We start from the raw sequence: 16,698 nt of genomic DNA on the forward strand, positions 1-16,698 counted from the left end.
CAACAGTGTCAAGCCAGTCTGTTGGTGCTATTTTCCCAACAACATTCGCTCCCTTTGTGTATATCTGTCACATTTTGGCAGTTCTCACAATATTTCAAACTGTCAACCAGCAAAAAGATACAACTCGCTGAAGGATCAGATGATGGTTAGCAATTTTATTTAACAATAAGGTATTTTTAAATTAAGGTGTGTATATTTATTAAAGACATAATGCTATCACACACAATAGACTATGGTATATTGTAAACATAACTTTCACATGCACTGGAAAACCAAAAAATTCACAGGACTCCCTTTATTGTGGTGGCCTGGAACAGAACCTGCAGTATGTCTGAGGTGTACCTGTAGATGGTAAATAAGCGCAGGAAAAGATGCTCAACATCATTAGTCATGAAGGAAATACAAATTAAAACCACTATGAGATACCACTACATATGTGTTTGAGTGGCTAAAATTAAACAAGACTGACAATACCAAGTGTTAGCAAGGACTTGGAGGAGCTAGAACTCAACTACCCTCCTGGTGGGAATGCAAAATGGTACAACCACTTTGGAACACAGCTTGGTAGTTTCTTAAAAAAGAAATTCCCTGGTGGTGCAGTGGTTGAGAGTCTGCCTGCCGATACAGGGGACACGGGTTCAGTGCCCCGGTCTGGGAAGATCCCACATGCTGCGGAGCAGCTGGGCCCGTGAGCCATGGCTGCTGAGCCTGTTTGTCCGGAGCCTTGCTCTGCAACGGGAGAGGCCATAACAGTGAGAGGCCCGTGTACCACAAAAAAAATAATAAATATAAAAAAAAAAATTTGGGCTTCCCTGGTGGCGCAGTGGTTGAGAGTCCGCCTGCCGATGCAGGGGACACGGGTTCGTGCCCCGGTCTGGGAGGATCCCACATGCCGCGGAGCGGCTGGGCCCGTGAGCCATGGCCGCTGGGCCTGCGCGTCCGGAGCCTGTCCTCCGCAACGGGAGAGGCCACAACAGTGAGAGGCCCGCGTAACGCAAAAAAAAAAAAAAAAAAAAAAAAAAAAAAATTTTTAAGTGAAATAAGATTTAAAATAATTTTTTTAAATTAGAATTAAACAAAAGAGAAAAAAAATGAAACAACACCTACCATATGACCCAGCCCTTCCACTAGAAAGCATTTACTCAAGAGAAATGAAAGTATATATCCACACAAAGACACATACATGAATGTTCATAGCAACTTTATTTGTAATAAATAGTCCAAAACAGGAAACAGCCAAACGTGTATCAACAGGCAACTAGCTAAACAAACGGTGGTACATCCATATGATGGAATACTACTTGGCAATAAAAGGAATGACCATTAATACATGCAACAACATGGATGAATCTCAAAATAATGATGCTTAGTGAAAGAAGCCAAATAAGGAGTACGTACAATATGATTCTATTTATATAAATTCTGAAAAATTCAAATTCATCTATAATGACAGAAAACGGATCAATATTATTTCGGGATGGGGAGACAAGGAGGAACAGGAGGCCCTGATTACAAAGAGGAAGAAGCTTTGCAGGTGATGGAAATGTTTCTCTCCATTGCAATAATGGTTTCACTGGTGTGTATGTGTGAAAGTCATCAAATAGTACATTTTTGATATATGCAGTTCATTGTGTGCCAATTATACCTCAGTAAAGCTGTTCTAAACGAAGCAACAGAAGAAAGCAGCTACAGGGGGACCTGCCCATAGTTCGTCACTGGAACATTGATTTCATTATCTCCACTTGATTTTATCATCTGGGAAAGGATTATGTTGCCTTTTTGATTTTGTTTTTTAAGCCATTACAGAGTTTTTTTAAGTGGTTCCTTTAAAATACCTAAACTTATGTTTTCTTACTTTTTTTTTTTTGGCTGTGTGGCGTGGCATGGGGGATCTTAGTTCCCAGATCAGGGAGCGAACCAGTGCCCCCTGCAGTGGAAGCACAGAGTCCTATCCACTGAACCACCAGGGAATTCCCTCACATAGTATTTGATACATACAAAAGGGTGTGTGGAACCTTATGTGCATTAGGAACTGAGCTATAAATCGAATACTCATGAACCCACCACCCAGCCTGAGAAGCAAGATATTACCAACACCTTTGCAAATTCCTGGGATCCTTCCTTACCCCATTCCCACTCCCCTCACAGGGGCCATCATGTGAATTTTGTGCTTTTTCTTCCCCTGATCTCCTGTTTTATCACACGTGCTTAAGTCACCAAACAATAGATGGTTTAGTTTTGCTTATTTTTGCTATCACACTGAGTGTCATTTTATGCAATCTGCTGTTTTCGCTCAGCATCACGTCTCTATGATTCAGCTGTCATTGCATTACGTGTACTACAATACTTCCAATCCTCCCTATACCCTGCAGATAGACTTAGGACATGGTCTACCTGGGGAAAACACAGCTCAGCAAACTCACCCAGTCCAACTCTAGGGCCTCCTCTTCACAATATCACGCTCATTCCTTTGAGGGCCTTCTGTGCACCAGGCAGTGACCAGGCACTGGACATACCACTGTGAGCACGGCCGATGCCCTGCTGTCTTGAAGCACACCTTCTGGTTGTCACCTCTCACCTTGACCCTCCCTTGACTCGGCTATGGGCCAGCTACCCGAACATCCTGGGGTGCCCTAGCTTCTTCCACTTACCCACGGGATGGCTTAGAGGCTGATCTGACCCATCCCAGAGGCTTCTGCCCAGGGAGGGCAGTGTGACAGTAGTTGTCACAAGGACAAAGACAGCCAGCTCTGACCCAGCAAGGCCACTTCTGGGAATTAATCCTACGGGACACTGGAATACCTACACAGTGGCACTGGCATAAGAGTATTTACTGCTGCATCATTTGTAATAGCAAACTAGTAGAAACAACTGAAATCTCCATCAATAGGGATCTAACTACAGTTAATTCACATTAGTTATGGGAAACCCATACAGTGGAATACCACTAGCTATAAAAGAACAAAGTGGGAGGCACTGATCATGGAAAGCTCTCAAGGACAGATTTTTTTTTTTTTTTTTGGCCACTCACTCAGCTTGCGGGATCTTAGTATCCCAAGTAGGGATCGAAGCCGGGCCCTCGGCAGTGAAAGCACGGAGCCCTAACCCCTGGACCGCCGGGGAATTCCCTCCAGGACAGAGCTTAAAGGGCAAGATTAGAACAGTGTGTGGAATATATTACCGTGTATGTAAGAAACAGGGAAGACTAAAGCATACCATTACTTCTTAAATATGCATAAGTACTTCCAGAAGGTTTATAAGTAACTGGGACCTTGTGAATAGGAGACTTCTCATTGTACTTACTATTTTTTTAAAAATTGTGTACCTACGGCCAAGGGCTACCTATTAAAGAACATACAGATAAAATAACAATTTTGGTCTTTCAGTGCATATTCCCTGGCTTCTTGGCCTTTCTTTGGCTGGTGGCCAGACTCTGCTGGTAGCAACTATTTTATCAGGGGCCCCTGCTTTTCCCAGGCACCCCTGCTTTGGCACGTTACATTCTGACACCCCCCAACCCTCCTTTAGAGTGCTGGGGCAACCTGCCACAAGGTGGCACTGTCTGCTTCCTGCTGCTCTGTGGGCTGAAAGTCCTCTCCAGGTACCTGGGGTCAAGTGTCAGGGGTCTCTGTCCACGGAGCAGCCTGGGCAGTGCCTGGGGCCACAGGGGGCTCCCTGGTCTGGGGGTGTGGAGCCCGCTAAGAGGGAAATGTAGGAGAATGACGATGCAAAGCACAAGGCCAGCAACAGGTGGACGAATGTGCCCTCGAGATGCAGGCTCCAGCAAGGACAGCTCCCCTCACTGCGGGCTGGTCCACATCTTGGTAGGGACCCCTCTGGGAGCCCAGGGATGGGCACTGAAGAGACCCTCTGGGAATTCTTGTTAAATGGACACAGGCTAATCTTCCCAGAGTCTAGCTTGGTGAGCACACCCATGTTCAGTAATCCTGGCCTGACAGAGCAACTGATATCCAGGCAGCAGGTGGGAGGCCAGGAGGCAGCCCCAGGCCTGGGTGGGGGATACAGGTCAGGGCAGGCTGTCTCCAAAGGCTGCAGCCTCCCTGGCGCTGGGTGGAGCAGCCCTTGGCGAGCCTCTCCTGGGCCCTTCCATAGGCTACCTGGTGAGATCTCATATGGGACAGGGGTGCTCGGACGAGTCCCTTGTTTAGTGCCTCCCCCCGCCCTATCTGCATGACTCCTTGGCCACAAAGGAGACCTCACACTGCAAGGCTGAGGGCTCATCCTGAGCAAGGGAGCCCAGGAAGACACAGAGACCCTGAGATGCCACGGAGGGCCATGGCCTCCCCCTCACCTCTGCCTGGCTCCCCAGGAGAGAGCCACCAGAACACTGGTGGTCTCCCTTCCATGTTATATCCACAGCACCTGGGGCCACAGAAAGAAAGAAAGGTGTGCTGGAGGGAGAGGTAGAGGGAGATGAGGCAGGTGGGCTCAGCTCCCCCCAAACCAGAGGGACCAGTGGAATAAAATCAAACCAGCTTTAATACCAATATAGTCTCTCTTTTAAATACCATGTTCCCCAGGACAGAGCACAGGGGCAGGCTCTTGGCAGGAAGAGTGGAAAGGAAATGTGGAACCGAATGGAATGGATAGCCCCGGGCCCGCCCCCAGCCAGCCCAGGGCCCCTGCCAGGGGGCACTGGGGACTGGCTGCCCGCCGGGGAGGGGGAGGTGACAGCAGCTTCCTCTGGTCCAGTTATTGCAGAGGTGTGGGGTAGGCACCCTTACCCTCCCCAGCCCCCAAACTCTTCTCAGGATTTCTGCCCTTCAGACCAGCAGAGCCGAGGCCTGGGCTCCTCTGATCTGGGAGGGGCCCCTCTGCCTAAAAGAACTGCCGCTAAGGCCTGGGGTGGGCGGGGGATGCCCCGGGCCAGGCCAGCCCACTGGCTCAGTAACTGCTCTGATGGCCCGTGAGAATGTAGAGGTTGCTGTGAGCCCCTGGCTTGTCGGTGGGAATGCTCTCAAGGATGATGTCTCTGGAGGGGAGAGAACCCGAGGTGAGCAAGGTGGGAAGACACTTGGGCAGCTCCACCTGGCCTGGAGAGCGTCTGAAGGGGAGGCCGGGGCACTGTGTCCTACCTGTGGGCCCCAAGCACTCGGAAGATCCTTGTCTCATCTGTGATCTCCTGGGTCACCTGGGAAGAAAAGGGGGACTGAGGCTGCCCCAGAGGGTCCTCTCCTAAAAGGTGGGGACAACTGGGTGGGGAGCCACCAGGTTCCTGAGTCTCACTCACCTCATTAGTGTCCAGGCTGCGGCCTTGCATCCCATGGCTCCAGAAGGCCAGCACACTGTCCTGCAGGCACACTAGGAGGGGCCAGGCGGCCGTCAGCCCTGCACCTGCCCTGGGGACACTGGCTCCCCCAGCTACACCCTGGGCCCAGGTCTGGGCCACAGAGGTCCTCACGGACTGGGCCGCAGGTGACCAACATGGCTCTCGAGAGGGGCTGGGGGACCTGCCTCCTTGTCCTGCTGCCAGCCCCAGGCCCCGGGGCCACATCTTGTGCTCCAGGCCAGGGATACTCCCACCCCCACCTCTGTCTGCTCACTTACCCACAGTCTCAATGGGGAAGTCAAAGGTCAGCACAGGCGCCAGCGTCACCGTGGGCTCGCCCAGCAGGTTGACGATCCTCACGCAGCCTGCACAGGGGGCGGGCTGGTGGGCGGGGCGGGGCGGGGTGGCCCCCTTCTGGGGAGACAGACCCACCCGGCCTCCCTCACCACCCCCTTCTAGCCCCCAGCCCTGATACCAGGAACACTCACGGTCAAAGCAGACTAGGACTGTGTCCCTGTCCACCTGGATCACCTGCTGGGCTGAGCCCGGAAGCCCCTCTGCAGGCAGAGAAGGGAGACACAGCCTGGCTGAACCACCAGCCCGCTCTGGCCCCAAGAGGAAGAGCTGGGGGTGTGCATCAGCCGGCTTTCCCCACAAGTGCATTACGCAATAGCTGGGTGGGGTCACGATGCCCAGTCTCACTGCACAGCAGGGGAACTGACGCTTGGCAGCAAAGTGACCCATCACAAGGGGCAGGGCTGAGGCCCAGGGAGGCCTTGGAGGGCAGAGGCTCTGGAGTCAGGAGAGCCAGGCTTCATGACCCAGTCACCGTGTGACCTCGAATCTCTGGGCCTCAGCTTCTTCATCTGTAACCCAGGCACGACGATGCCTACCTTGCAGGGCCATCGTGAGGATCAAGAGTAAAATCCCACGAGACCCCTGGCTGGGGGTCTGGGCTACCGCAAGGACTTGGTCCAGGGCACCTTCCCCCTTCTTTACCCACTGCCACTCACTCTGCTCCCCTGAGCTGTCCCAACACCCAGTGTCCTTCCTTGCTCAGAATGGAGGCCTCTGTCCCTGCAGCCCCTGCAGGGTTGGTCAGGTTTTCTTAGCTGCTGAGCTGAAGAGAAGCTTGGAGCTTCGGGTCCTCAAGGTCTCCGTGGAGCCATCAGCTGTGAGGAACTTCCCCCTCTCCCTTCCCTCCCCCTCCCCTCCCCTCTCCCTCTCCCTCTCTCTCTCTCTATCACACGCACACGCACACACACTCACAGACAGCAGCCTGGCCCTCCAGCTCACCGGGTGGGAAGAGGATGTCCGGAGTCAGGCCAGCCTCCAGCGGCAGGACATGGAACAGGACGCGGCAGCCGGGCCCCTCGGGGCCCTCAGCCCCCACGCACACCTGCGGTAGCTCCTTCCCATCCAGCACCAGCGGCTCCAGCATCCTTGCTGGGCTGGGCAAGGGGCTGGAGAAGTTCTGGGGGCAGCAGGGGCGCTCAGGTCTAAATTTCTCCTCCCAGAAACCCTGCCACCCGCCCGGGGGTCCCCCCACCGGCACCGCACCTTTAGCAGCAGGAATTTCTGCAGCGGCTCATACCACTGCAGCAGGAGCAGACTGGTGGGCAGCGCGGCCAGCAGGAAGGTGCTGCCTGTGTGCGGGTTCCGCACTGCGAGAGAGGGGGTGGTGGGGCCGGGGCTGTGCCCACCCGCGCCCACCCGGCCCCGCCCACCACACCCAGCTCTTACCCACGCGACACTGCAGGCAGCCTTTGGTGTCAGGAATCTTGGTGGACAGGGCAAAGCGCCTGTGGGGTGGCAACCAGGGCAGGTGTCACGGGTGCCACCCTGGGCAAGGCCCCCTGCAGAGCCCTAAGGGGAGGGTACTAACACCTTCCCCGCCTCACAGGTGGCAGAGGCTCAGAGAGGTCAAGCCCCTGGCCCGAGTATCCGAGGAGCCACGAAGCTGTGAATCGCGCAGGATGTGACGCAGTGCTTGTGGCTCCAGCACCCGCTACACAGCCTGGAGCGTGTACGTCCAGTCCAGGGGTTTGGATCACAGAGTTACCTCTCACCGTGCGACTTGGGGCAAGGCACTGAACCTCTCCGGGCCTCAACTGCTTCACCTGCAGCCTGGGGATAACCGTGGTACCCCCCTCACAGGGTCGCAGTGAGGCCTAAATGAGTTAACTCAGGGGAGGAGGTGCAGCAGAGCCCGCCACATCAGGTGCCCTCACAAAAAGGCTAACTTTTCTCATCCCGTTATTATTACTTTCCCACCTATTTTCAGTCATGGAAAATACTTTTAAGGCAAAGGCAGGGTGTAAATAAAGAAATAACTGAAAAAAACGAGGGTGTGGGAGGACGGCAAGCTAATGCAGCCTCCAGCTCCTCCGGCGGCCAGAGCACTCAGGGCCGGTCCCCACCTGACACACTGCAAGTCACAGATGAGCAAGCCGGGCCGAGAACATGACGACTCCCAAGAAAACGGCAAACGCCCTGCCCTCTCCTGCTTCAGGGCAGGCTATGCCGTGGGGGGACCAGTGGGTGCCGAGGGAGAAGTGGGGTCCCTCCTTTGGTTACTGGCTGTCCCCCAAACCCTCAGGGGACCTTCCAAACCTGCTTCTTCCTTTGGGGAACAGGGCTACACGTCAGCAGCCCTGCCACCTCCTCCCACTGACCCAGCCCTGTCTGCACCCTCTGCTGGGATGTGGGCCCCGCCAAGGAAGCCAGCACCTCTGTCTCCGCCTCTGTCCTCACTCTTCTCTCTCCCTTGTTCCTTCCACTCTCTTCCCCAGCTGGCCTTCAGATGAGACACAGGCGGACATTTTTTGTTTTTTTTTCCCAACAATTCGAGATCTCTGCTGTGATACCGTGATTTCCCAAACACACACCCAAAGCTGCCTGTGACTTGGGCCTGTAATGGGCCTGTTTCCTGCAGGTCCTGGGCCAAAGCAGAGGTCGGCTTCGGACTGAGGTCAGGAAGCCCCAAGGCCACGGGGCTCCCGATGTGCTCCTCAAGCGAGCCCGCTGAATCATGGCCCTGGGCCCCTCATCTCCCCTCAGCCCAGGCTCCCCTGCCCTCCTCACCGGCTTCCACCACCCACCGGGTCATGACGATGTCTAAGCCCACAGCCCGCCTCCCCCCTCAGAACTCAGCGCCATCCCCCACCCCCCAGCCCCCGCCAAGGGCCGAGGCCCCACTTGCACATTTCCAACTCCACGTGACAACACTGAATTCCGCTCCACCCACAGCTGATGACGGCTCCATCCTTCCCATCACCTAGGCCAAAAGCTTGGAGTCATCCTCGACTCCCCTTTCTCTTCCATCCACCAACTGTCCGGAAATCCTGTTGGTCCAGTGTTCAAAATAAAACTGGACTCCGACCGCTTTTCTCCTCCTTCACGGCCTCCCCGGCCCAAGCCACCATCGTGTCCCACCTGATGGTGCCACAGCCTCCTGATGGGTCTCCGCATCCACCTGCGTCCCCTCCAGTCTCCTCCCAGCTCAGCAGCCAGAGTGACCCGTGAAAACCTCAGTCACGCCACTCCTCTGCAGTGGCCCTCAGGCTGCTCTGAGTCAGGGGCAAAGCCCTCACTGTGGCTACAGAGCCCTCGGAGGCCAGCTCCCTCTCACTCCATCCATCTGGACTCACTGGCCTCCTTGCTGCTCCTCATACAGGCAGGACGGCTCCAGCCCCCCAGATACCCTCAGGACTTGCTCCATCAACCCCTCCGAGTCTTTGCTCAAAAAGCACCTTCTCAGCGAGGTCTTTCCTGATGACCACCCTGCTCTTCTCCACGGGGCACTTTCCCCTCTGTGTCACCACCGCACAGACTCCTTCTCATGTCCGCTGTTGTCTGTCTCAACAGGAGAGTCTCGGGAATATAAGGGTCTCCAGTTCCCAAGTGTATCTCATGCCCAGGACACTGCCTGGCGCATGCTAAGTGCTGAATGGCTGAATGAGGGACTCTACTGCCCTGTAAACGCACCACACAGTCTGCTCCCTGGGGGTCTCCCAGTCCCTCCCTTTCCCTCCAGCTCACTCTGATCAGTCCCCAAATCCTGTCAATCCCACTTCCTAAATACTGCTCGAGTCCATCTAGTTCTCACTGCCCTACACTGCCTTGGGTCACTACACCGGCCTCCTTTCCAGGCCCTCTCGCCAGCCTCCTCCTCCATTCCTCCTTCCCACTGTCACCAGAGCGGCCAGCAGATGTTCCTGTTTCCATCTGCCCAGACAAGCCCCTCTCTCCTTCCCCCAGCTCCAAGAGAGGGCACGGGACGCAGGCCTGAGCCCTGGCTCCTCATGCCCTTCCACAGTGACTAGCCCAGGGGTGGGCATGGACCTAAGCTAGGCCAGTGAGAACTGGCCCTGGACTTCTGTGGGAATTACTTGGAAACAGAGGTTCCAGTTCCATTGGGTTGTTAGCTAGTGGAACGCTGGCCTGGACCTGCAGGCAGCCATCACTGGACAAGAAAGCCTGCGTGAGAATGAAGGTGACAAGAGGAAAACAGAGCCAGGAGATGCAGGAAGATGCCTGAGGATGCCATTTAAGCCTGGATCCAGCTGGACATGCAGCTGAGCCTACTCCTACACGAGCCGTTGTGCTTAAGCCGGTGAGTTGAATCACCTGCAACGGGAAAAATCCTGATTGACGTACAGAGGGATCCTTCTAAGATGCTCCGGGTCCGCTACCAGTCAGACAAAGCCCAGATCCTGGGTCTGGAGTCAACAGCAGGGCTCTGCCACCTGTGCAGCTTCCTCTTGGGCTGCTCCCCCTCCTCGCTCGGGCCAAACACCTTTTAACTCCCCCGATCGCCTAGGAGAATTCACACTTGTTCCTCCCACTGCTAGAAGGCTGTTCCCTAACTCATCTGCCTGGAAGACCCCCAACGCTCTGTCAACGCCGCGAGCTCGCCTGGCCTCTCTGAGGCCTCCCCACCCCTTCCAGCTCTCGCCCTGGCGCACCTCAGTCCCAGGAGCTGACGGTCAAGAACTCATTTGAGTTGCCATCCCTAAGCCCAGCCCAAGACCTGCCGCCTAGTAGGTACTCAGGAAACATTTGCCCCACAGCCTACCCGCCGCAGCTCCCAGAGCTTGCCAGGTACATTCACATGCCCTGTCTCCTTCCCTCCCGACAGGTCTGGGCGCAGGGGGCAGGGGAGGCTACCAACTATATTGACCTATGAGGAAACCAGGCCTCAGAGAGGCCAAGTGACGTGTCTAAGATCCCAACAGTCTCAGTACCAGGAAAGGCTGCATTCCAGCCCTGGCTCTGTCCCTTTGCCTCTCCCTCCTCCCTCATCCCCACAGGGCCAGGCTCCCCAGGGTCCCTGACCTGGGGATGATGCGCTGAGTGAGGCGATTGGTGGGGATGGAGAGGGGGACCTGTTGCTGTAGCCGCCGCTGCTCAAACAAGCCTGGGAGGTCGTGGGCCCAGATGTGCGTGGATTTCCCTGCGGAGGGATGGGACGGAGGGGAGAGGGGCTCAGAGAGTGTTGGTGGGTGGGGCGCTGGCCCTGCCCCCGCCTGCCCCAACTGTACCTGAGAGTGACAGCAGCACATTGTTCACGCAGTAAAGCCAGGCGCAGCGGTGCGAGATCAGCTGGAGGCCACAGAGCCATAGACGGACAGGGGTCAGCACCCCAGACGCCCAAGGCCCTCGGCCCTCCCCCGCCAGCCAGGCCTCACCTTCTCCAGCGTATCCTCATGCAGTTCATGCAGGTTGAGGGTGTAGATGCCTTCCTCGGCCCCCACCACCAGGAACTGGTCTGCAGGTTTGGGTATGGAGTCAGAGGTCAGCCACGTCCCCCGGCCCAAGCTGGGGATTCCCAGGCTCCTGCTTCCTCCCTGCCCCTGGCCTACCCCGGGTGACAGGATGAATCCAGGTGACAGCAGCGTGGATCCGCAGGGGGCAGCCATTGAAGACCTTGGAGAAGCAGGCACCCATCTGGAGAGGAGGCAAGAGGCTGATGAGGAAGCACCAGGTCGGGGGGACGGGGCGGGGGGAGCCACAGGTGGTGAGGCAGAAGGCGGTGGGGAGGCGGAGCCATGCGCAAACGCTTACGTGCACCTTGGGGGTCGGGGGGAGCCCACGGCAGGATGACCTCTGGGAGGGAAGAAAGGAGTCAGGGCCACACCCCCAGCCCCCCATCTCCCCGACCCCCCCCTACGGCACCGCCTCACCTCATGATCTTGCCGGTGCTTCATGGTGGCCCAGGCAGTGGAGAGCAGCGGGGGGCTGTCAGGGCATGGGAGAGGTGCAGGTGCGGTTCCTGCAGGCACAGACCTGCCGTGAATTCCGGTCCTGGACCACCCCCTGCCTCCCGGGGCCTGCCTCCTCGTCCCCGGAGCCTGCGGCTCACCTGGGAGGCTGGATTGAAGGTCCTCAGCCGGAGGCTCAGTGGGGGATGGCTCCAAGAACGGGGCCCTCTTGATGGTTCCTATGGTGTCATCTGGGGAGTCCAGCTCCTGGCAGGAGGGTCAGCGGACCCAGCCCAGCTGTTAGCAGGTGACCCTGTAACCTACCCCCACCCCAACTGCCCAACCCGCTATCGCACTGCCCCCCATCCCCATCCCCCGCTCCCCTCCTCTCCGTACCTTGAGTTCCAAGGCTGGCCGGATGGTCAGGCTCCTGTCGGGGACAAATCAGAGGGAGATGAGGTGTGAGATGTGACTGGGTCCTGAGCCCAGCTGCCCCCCACCTCCTCCGGGCCCTGGCCCCTCACCTTTCCTCCAGGGCCTCCTGGACTGACTGCAGCAGGCTCCTGGGTAGGGAGGGGAAGGGATCAGAGGTCAGCCTTTCCTCCTGCCCCTCCCCCCCCACAGCTCCCCCGCTCCCCTCACTCACGAGCTCAGCTCCTCCTTTCCCAGCAGCGTCCACTCCTCTTCCCACTGTGGGGAAACCGAGTCAGAAAGACCGGGAGGGAGGCAGAGAGACAGACAGGCAACGTGAGAGACTGCTGGAGAGATTGTGGGAGAGAGAGATGGCAGACAGACAGACAGATGGCAAGTGAGATTGGTAACAAGCAAGAGGACTGTGAGAAAGACAACAAGAGGCCGAGAAAGTGTGAAAAAGGGCCAAACAGACAAACAAGGAGAGAGAAGGAGACAGAGAGACAGTGAGAGAAAAGGGCAGGGAGGGACTGAGATCGTGTGGGTGAAGAAAGATGCCGATAAGTAGAGACAGCGAGAGAGCAGAGGTGGTGAGTCAGCCAACCCAGCAGTCACAGCGACTGAGGCAGAGAAGAACGTGCCGAAGGGGGCGGGGGCGTCCTCAGACGAGTGACAGGCTCACGTTTTAGAAAGGCGTGGTCACCCTGCCACCCCCAGCCGACTGTCCAAAACAACCTGCCCCAGGAAGGAGCCCCCAGGCTTCCGGGTCCCTGGGCGGACAGGCCTGCTTGGACAGCTCTCCCGGGCCGAGGGCCAGGCTGCTGCCGCTTCAAGGCTCCTGAGTTTGAGGTGCTCGGTCACCCGCACAGCTCCCCAGCCCAGCCCTCTGCCCCACCCTGCCACACCGCCAGCCCCTCACCGGCTCATTCAGTGGGTCTGTTTCCTTCCTTCGTGGGGCACCAAACTTCACCTGGTGAACTGGAAGGCCCAGATCCAGGGGTTAGGGGGGGGCAGAGCCTCAGGACTGACCCCTTAACTCACACCAAATCCACACGCACAGCCCCCCAATCCACACAGCCCCCCACCAAATCCACACACAGCCGCCAATCCACACAGCCCCCCACCAAAGCAAACTCACACTGGATCTCCGAGGGGGTCCTCTCGGCTGGGCCATGCTGCCCCCGGGAGTGAATGGTGTCGGGAAACATGTCGTAAGTCTACGAGAGAACACAGACAGAGGACATGTGTCCACGCTCACCTCACAACAGGTATTCCTCGAGCTGCTTTACACACACTGACGTGTCTGTTTTCACGAAAACGCCCTGAGATTACTGCGAGATTAAATGGCACCCTCGTTTCACAGATGAGAAAACCAGCACAGAGAGGCAAGTAACTCGCCAAAGATCACAGAGAAAGCAGAAGATGGCTTAACTAGGGTCACGGTCACGCTGGGCCAAGGGCAAGAACCTATCACAGTGGGGCGACAAGGAGGCAAACCGGCTCAGGGAAGATTCCTAATGGGTGGGCTCGACCAGACTGAAGCTCCATGTGCTGGAAACATACAAGCTGAAGGGACCTTGACTTCTGTCACCTCTGCATGCCTATGACCAGACCAGGCCAAAACCCAGTCCCCAGCGGCTCTCACTTACCTCCAGGTCACAGTCTTCTGGGGAGGGGGTTCCCAGGTGGGGGTCATTGGCCTTGTCCAACAGCTGTGTGAGGAGAGCCCGAGGCAACTGCTGGGTCGTGAAGGGGTGCTGGAGGATGGAGGAGGTGCAGGTTGGTCCCTGGCCTCCGGGTCCCTACTTCTGAGCATCTAGCCCCCTGCCCCACCCCCCTACCTCCCACCTGCAGGAGCTTCTCTGCTGTTGGCCTCTTCTTGGGGTTCTTGGTCAAGGCAAGCTTGAGGAAGTGATGGAAATACTGGGTCCTAGTGGGTACAAGAGACCCCACCCGCAGGCCCAGGTTAGCCCTCAGGCAGGCCATCCTGCCACCACTCCTGAGGAGTCTGCTGGGCCTGCCCAGGAAGGAGCCAGCCTGAGACCAAGGGCAGCTGGCCTGAGCAACACTGCTGTTGCGACACGGCAGCGCCTCCATCATCAACCATCCACCCTTCTTTGTCCACACTGGTCCCCAGCCCAGAGGCAGGGCCCAGGCCCCTCCCGCGGATGGTCTGTGGAGGCCCAGAGAGGGCAGGGCCCTCGAGGCTGCACCCTGGGGGGTAGCAGAAGGCTCCTCTGCCCCCATGGGGCTGGGCTGAAAAGGGGGCCCCAGCAAGGGATGTGGGCCCTCACCAGTGAGTCTTGTCTCTCAGCTTTGGCGGCTGGAAGCTGCTCTTTGACATCAGCATCAAGGCCCTGTGGAGACCACAGGTCAGGGGTCGAGGGTCACAGGGCTCTTGGGGTCAGGCAAGGGGCAAGTATTCAGCTGACCTCATGGGGTGCAGGTGGAAGAGAGGGGGCTGCAGCTCGCCCAGTTCGATGGCGGTGATGCCCAGGGCCCAGATGTCACACAGCTCATTGTAGCCACCTTTGCGCTCCACGGCGGCCACCTCCGGGGCCATCCTAGAGGCGGGGTCACAGATGAGACGGCCGGGTGCCCCGCTGTGGCCCCCACTCCCTCAGCCAGAGGTGCAGCCTCACCAGTATGGAGTCCCAATGAAGGACCTCCTCTTCGCCACAGACGCCGTCAGCTCGCCTGACACCCCAAAGTCAGCTACAGGGAGAAAGAGCTGCTCTCACCCGACCTCTGGCTGCCACTCCCCACCCCCTTTCAGGGCTCAGGCTCAGCATGCACCTGGCAGAGCTCAGAAAACAGGCAGCCGAGGTTCAGCCCCAACTGCCACAGGCACAAGGCAAAGCCAGGTCCCCTCCTGGGAGGGGTCAACCACCTTCTCTCCACGACCAAGTGCCCGGTCCCAACCACATCCAACTTCTAGCAGGAAGGGAGAACTGTTCCACTTTCTAAATGGGGAAACTGAGGCTCAAGTGGTAAAATGACTTGCTCAAGGACAAGCTGCACTTGAAAGTAGGCTCTAAGACTCCAGGAGCTCCCATAGAACCCTCACCCTGATTGTGTCCCCAGGGTACTGACCCAGCTTGACATCTCCCTGGAGGGTGAGGAGAAGGTTGGCTCCCTGTGGGAATGGAGAAGAGAGAATCCCATCTGGTGCCCCCAAGAGCCTCCACCTCCCTCCCACGATACCCTTGGCCAGACCCCTACCTTGATGTCTCTGTGGATCTTCCCCAGAGAATGCAAGTGGTGCAGCCCCTGGGGACGAAGAGGAGCCCCTGAGAGCAGCTACCCAGTATATCCCACCTCTCCTGAACCCCCTCTCAGGACTGGGGCCCCCCACCCAAGCTGCTTCCTCCTCCCCTCTCCCCAAACAGGAAATGACTGAGCCAAAAGGGAAATGGGCTGCTTCCGGCAACACGGCTGGGGCCCCTTCCCCGCAGGACCCACAGCCCCTCAGGCACCTTTGCCTGAGCACTCCACCCACCCCACCCCCCAACACACACACTGGCCAGCTGGGCTCCCTGCCCTGCTCCAGGGGACTGGGGGTGTGAGTAGCCCTATGGGCCCAGCTACCTTCAGTGCCTCTCGGCAGACATAGGCAATCTGCCGTTCCTCCAGGGGCCCGGTGGCTGAAATGGGAGGGGTAAGGGCTGGCAAGGGGGTCTGGGGGGATATGCTGACCCTCCCAGGATCCACCCTGTGTGGGGTAAGCAGCAGGCATTGCTGGTGAAAGGGGAGTTGGCCACATCCCCTCCCGACATAGGCTGGGATATACAGCCCAGAAAAGGACAGCATTTCTTTCAAGGTCACACAGCTAGTGAGAAGTGGAGAGGGGCCCAAATCCAGGGCCCCAGCTCTCCCCTCCGGCCCTGCGTTGCGGTGGGGATGAGAAGAAGGCTGTGACCCTCTGTGGCCTGGAGTCCTGGCCCTCACCGTGGTAAATCTCCTGCAGGGACCCCCCTCCGCAGAACTCCATGCAGATCCACAAGCGGTCATTCCTGGGGTGACACAGAGCTGGGGTGGGCACATGGCAGGGCCATATGGGGGCTGCCTGGGGGTAAGCAAGGGGATAAAGCAGCCTCACCTGAGGTAGCTACCAATATAGGCCACCACATTGGGGTGGCGGCACTCACGCAGGATGGTGATTTCCTGTTGAAGGGAGCTGATGTCGTCCCCTGGGAAACACAGGGCATCATGAAGGGGGCCGCCTTAACTCAATGCCCCCATCTGCAAAATGGGCACAGAGTGCCTCCTCTCTCCAGGACAGACAGGTGCCAGCGGACAGTACCTCCCGGGGCCTGCCTCTCAGGGGGTCTCGGAAATGTCAACTCTCACACCGCGCCCGCTCTGCGGCCCTCTGCCCTCCCTCCAGCGCTGAGGCCCTGGCTCCGGGCCCTCACCTGGGTCTAGCTTGACTATCTTGACCGCGGCCAGTTCGGACGTGACCGTGTCGCGGGCCTGCAGGGGCGGAGGGGGTGAAGCGAGATGAGGAGGGGCGGGGCTGGGGGCCGGATCCCGCAGCAGGGCGCGGAGCGCGTACCCTCCTCTCCTCTCTCCCGTCCGTCCCGCCGCCCGGCGCACCTTGTAGACGTCGCCATAGGTCCCGGCCCCCACGCGCTGCAGCAGCTCGAAGCGGTCCCGCGGATCCTGCAGCGACACATCCTGCAGCAGCGCCATGGCCCGGCGCCGGGCGGGCGCGAGCTGCGGAGCCGGCGCGGGGCGGCGCGGGGCGGGGCGGGGCGGGGCGGGGTGGGACCGCCGAGGCGGGCGCCGGTGGCT

The 16,698-nt window shown here is 58.0% G+C and overlaps 1 protein-coding gene across 3 annotated transcripts; it reads right to left on the reverse strand.

Annotated features, from left to right (window-relative positions):
* Window positions 1-1,184: 1,184 nt before the first annotated feature.
* On the reverse strand, window positions 1,185-16,656 carry MAP4K2 (mitogen-activated protein kinase kinase kinase kinase 2). Of its 3 annotated transcripts, none has more exons than XM_032639581.1 (32): window positions 16,501-16,656; window positions 16,320-16,377; window positions 16,004-16,094; window positions 15,853-15,917; window positions 15,493-15,548; window positions 15,127-15,174; window positions 14,998-15,040; window positions 14,547-14,619; window positions 14,337-14,468; window positions 14,199-14,261; window positions 13,753-13,834; window positions 13,554-13,661; window positions 13,043-13,121; window positions 12,824-12,882; window positions 12,140-12,183; window positions 12,018-12,056; window positions 11,890-11,923; window positions 11,655-11,760; window positions 11,476-11,564; window positions 11,363-11,398; window positions 11,155-11,239; window positions 10,981-11,060; window positions 10,834-10,894; window positions 10,628-10,745; window positions 7,034-7,092; window positions 6,851-6,954; window positions 6,587-6,764; window positions 5,779-5,847; window positions 5,569-5,655; window positions 5,252-5,322; window positions 5,097-5,152; window positions 1,185-4,993 (listed from the first exon to the last, which is right to left on the reverse strand). In XM_032639581.1, the coding sequence occupies exons 1-32, from the start codon at window positions 16,594-16,596 to the stop codon at window positions 4,906-4,908; spliced, it is 2,457 nt and encodes an 818-aa protein (XP_032495472.1). In that variant the 5' UTR covers window positions 16,597-16,656; the 3' UTR covers window positions 1,185-4,905. The 3 variants fall into 3 exon arrangements, with proteins under 3 accessions (XP_032495472.1, XP_032495471.1, XP_032495473.1); XM_032639580.1 differs by having other exon boundaries at window positions 11,357-11,398; XM_032639582.1 differs by lacking the exon at window positions 15,127-15,174 and having other exon boundaries at window positions 11,357-11,398; window positions 14,998-15,013.
* Window positions 16,657-16,698: the final 42 nt, after the last annotated feature.

The sequence above is a fragment of the Phocoena sinus genome, chromosome 8 (assembly GCF_008692025.1).
Source record: "Phocoena sinus isolate mPhoSin1 chromosome 8, mPhoSin1.pri, whole genome shotgun sequence".
Lineage (NCBI taxonomy): Eukaryota > Metazoa > Chordata > Mammalia > Artiodactyla > Phocoenidae > Phocoena > Phocoena sinus.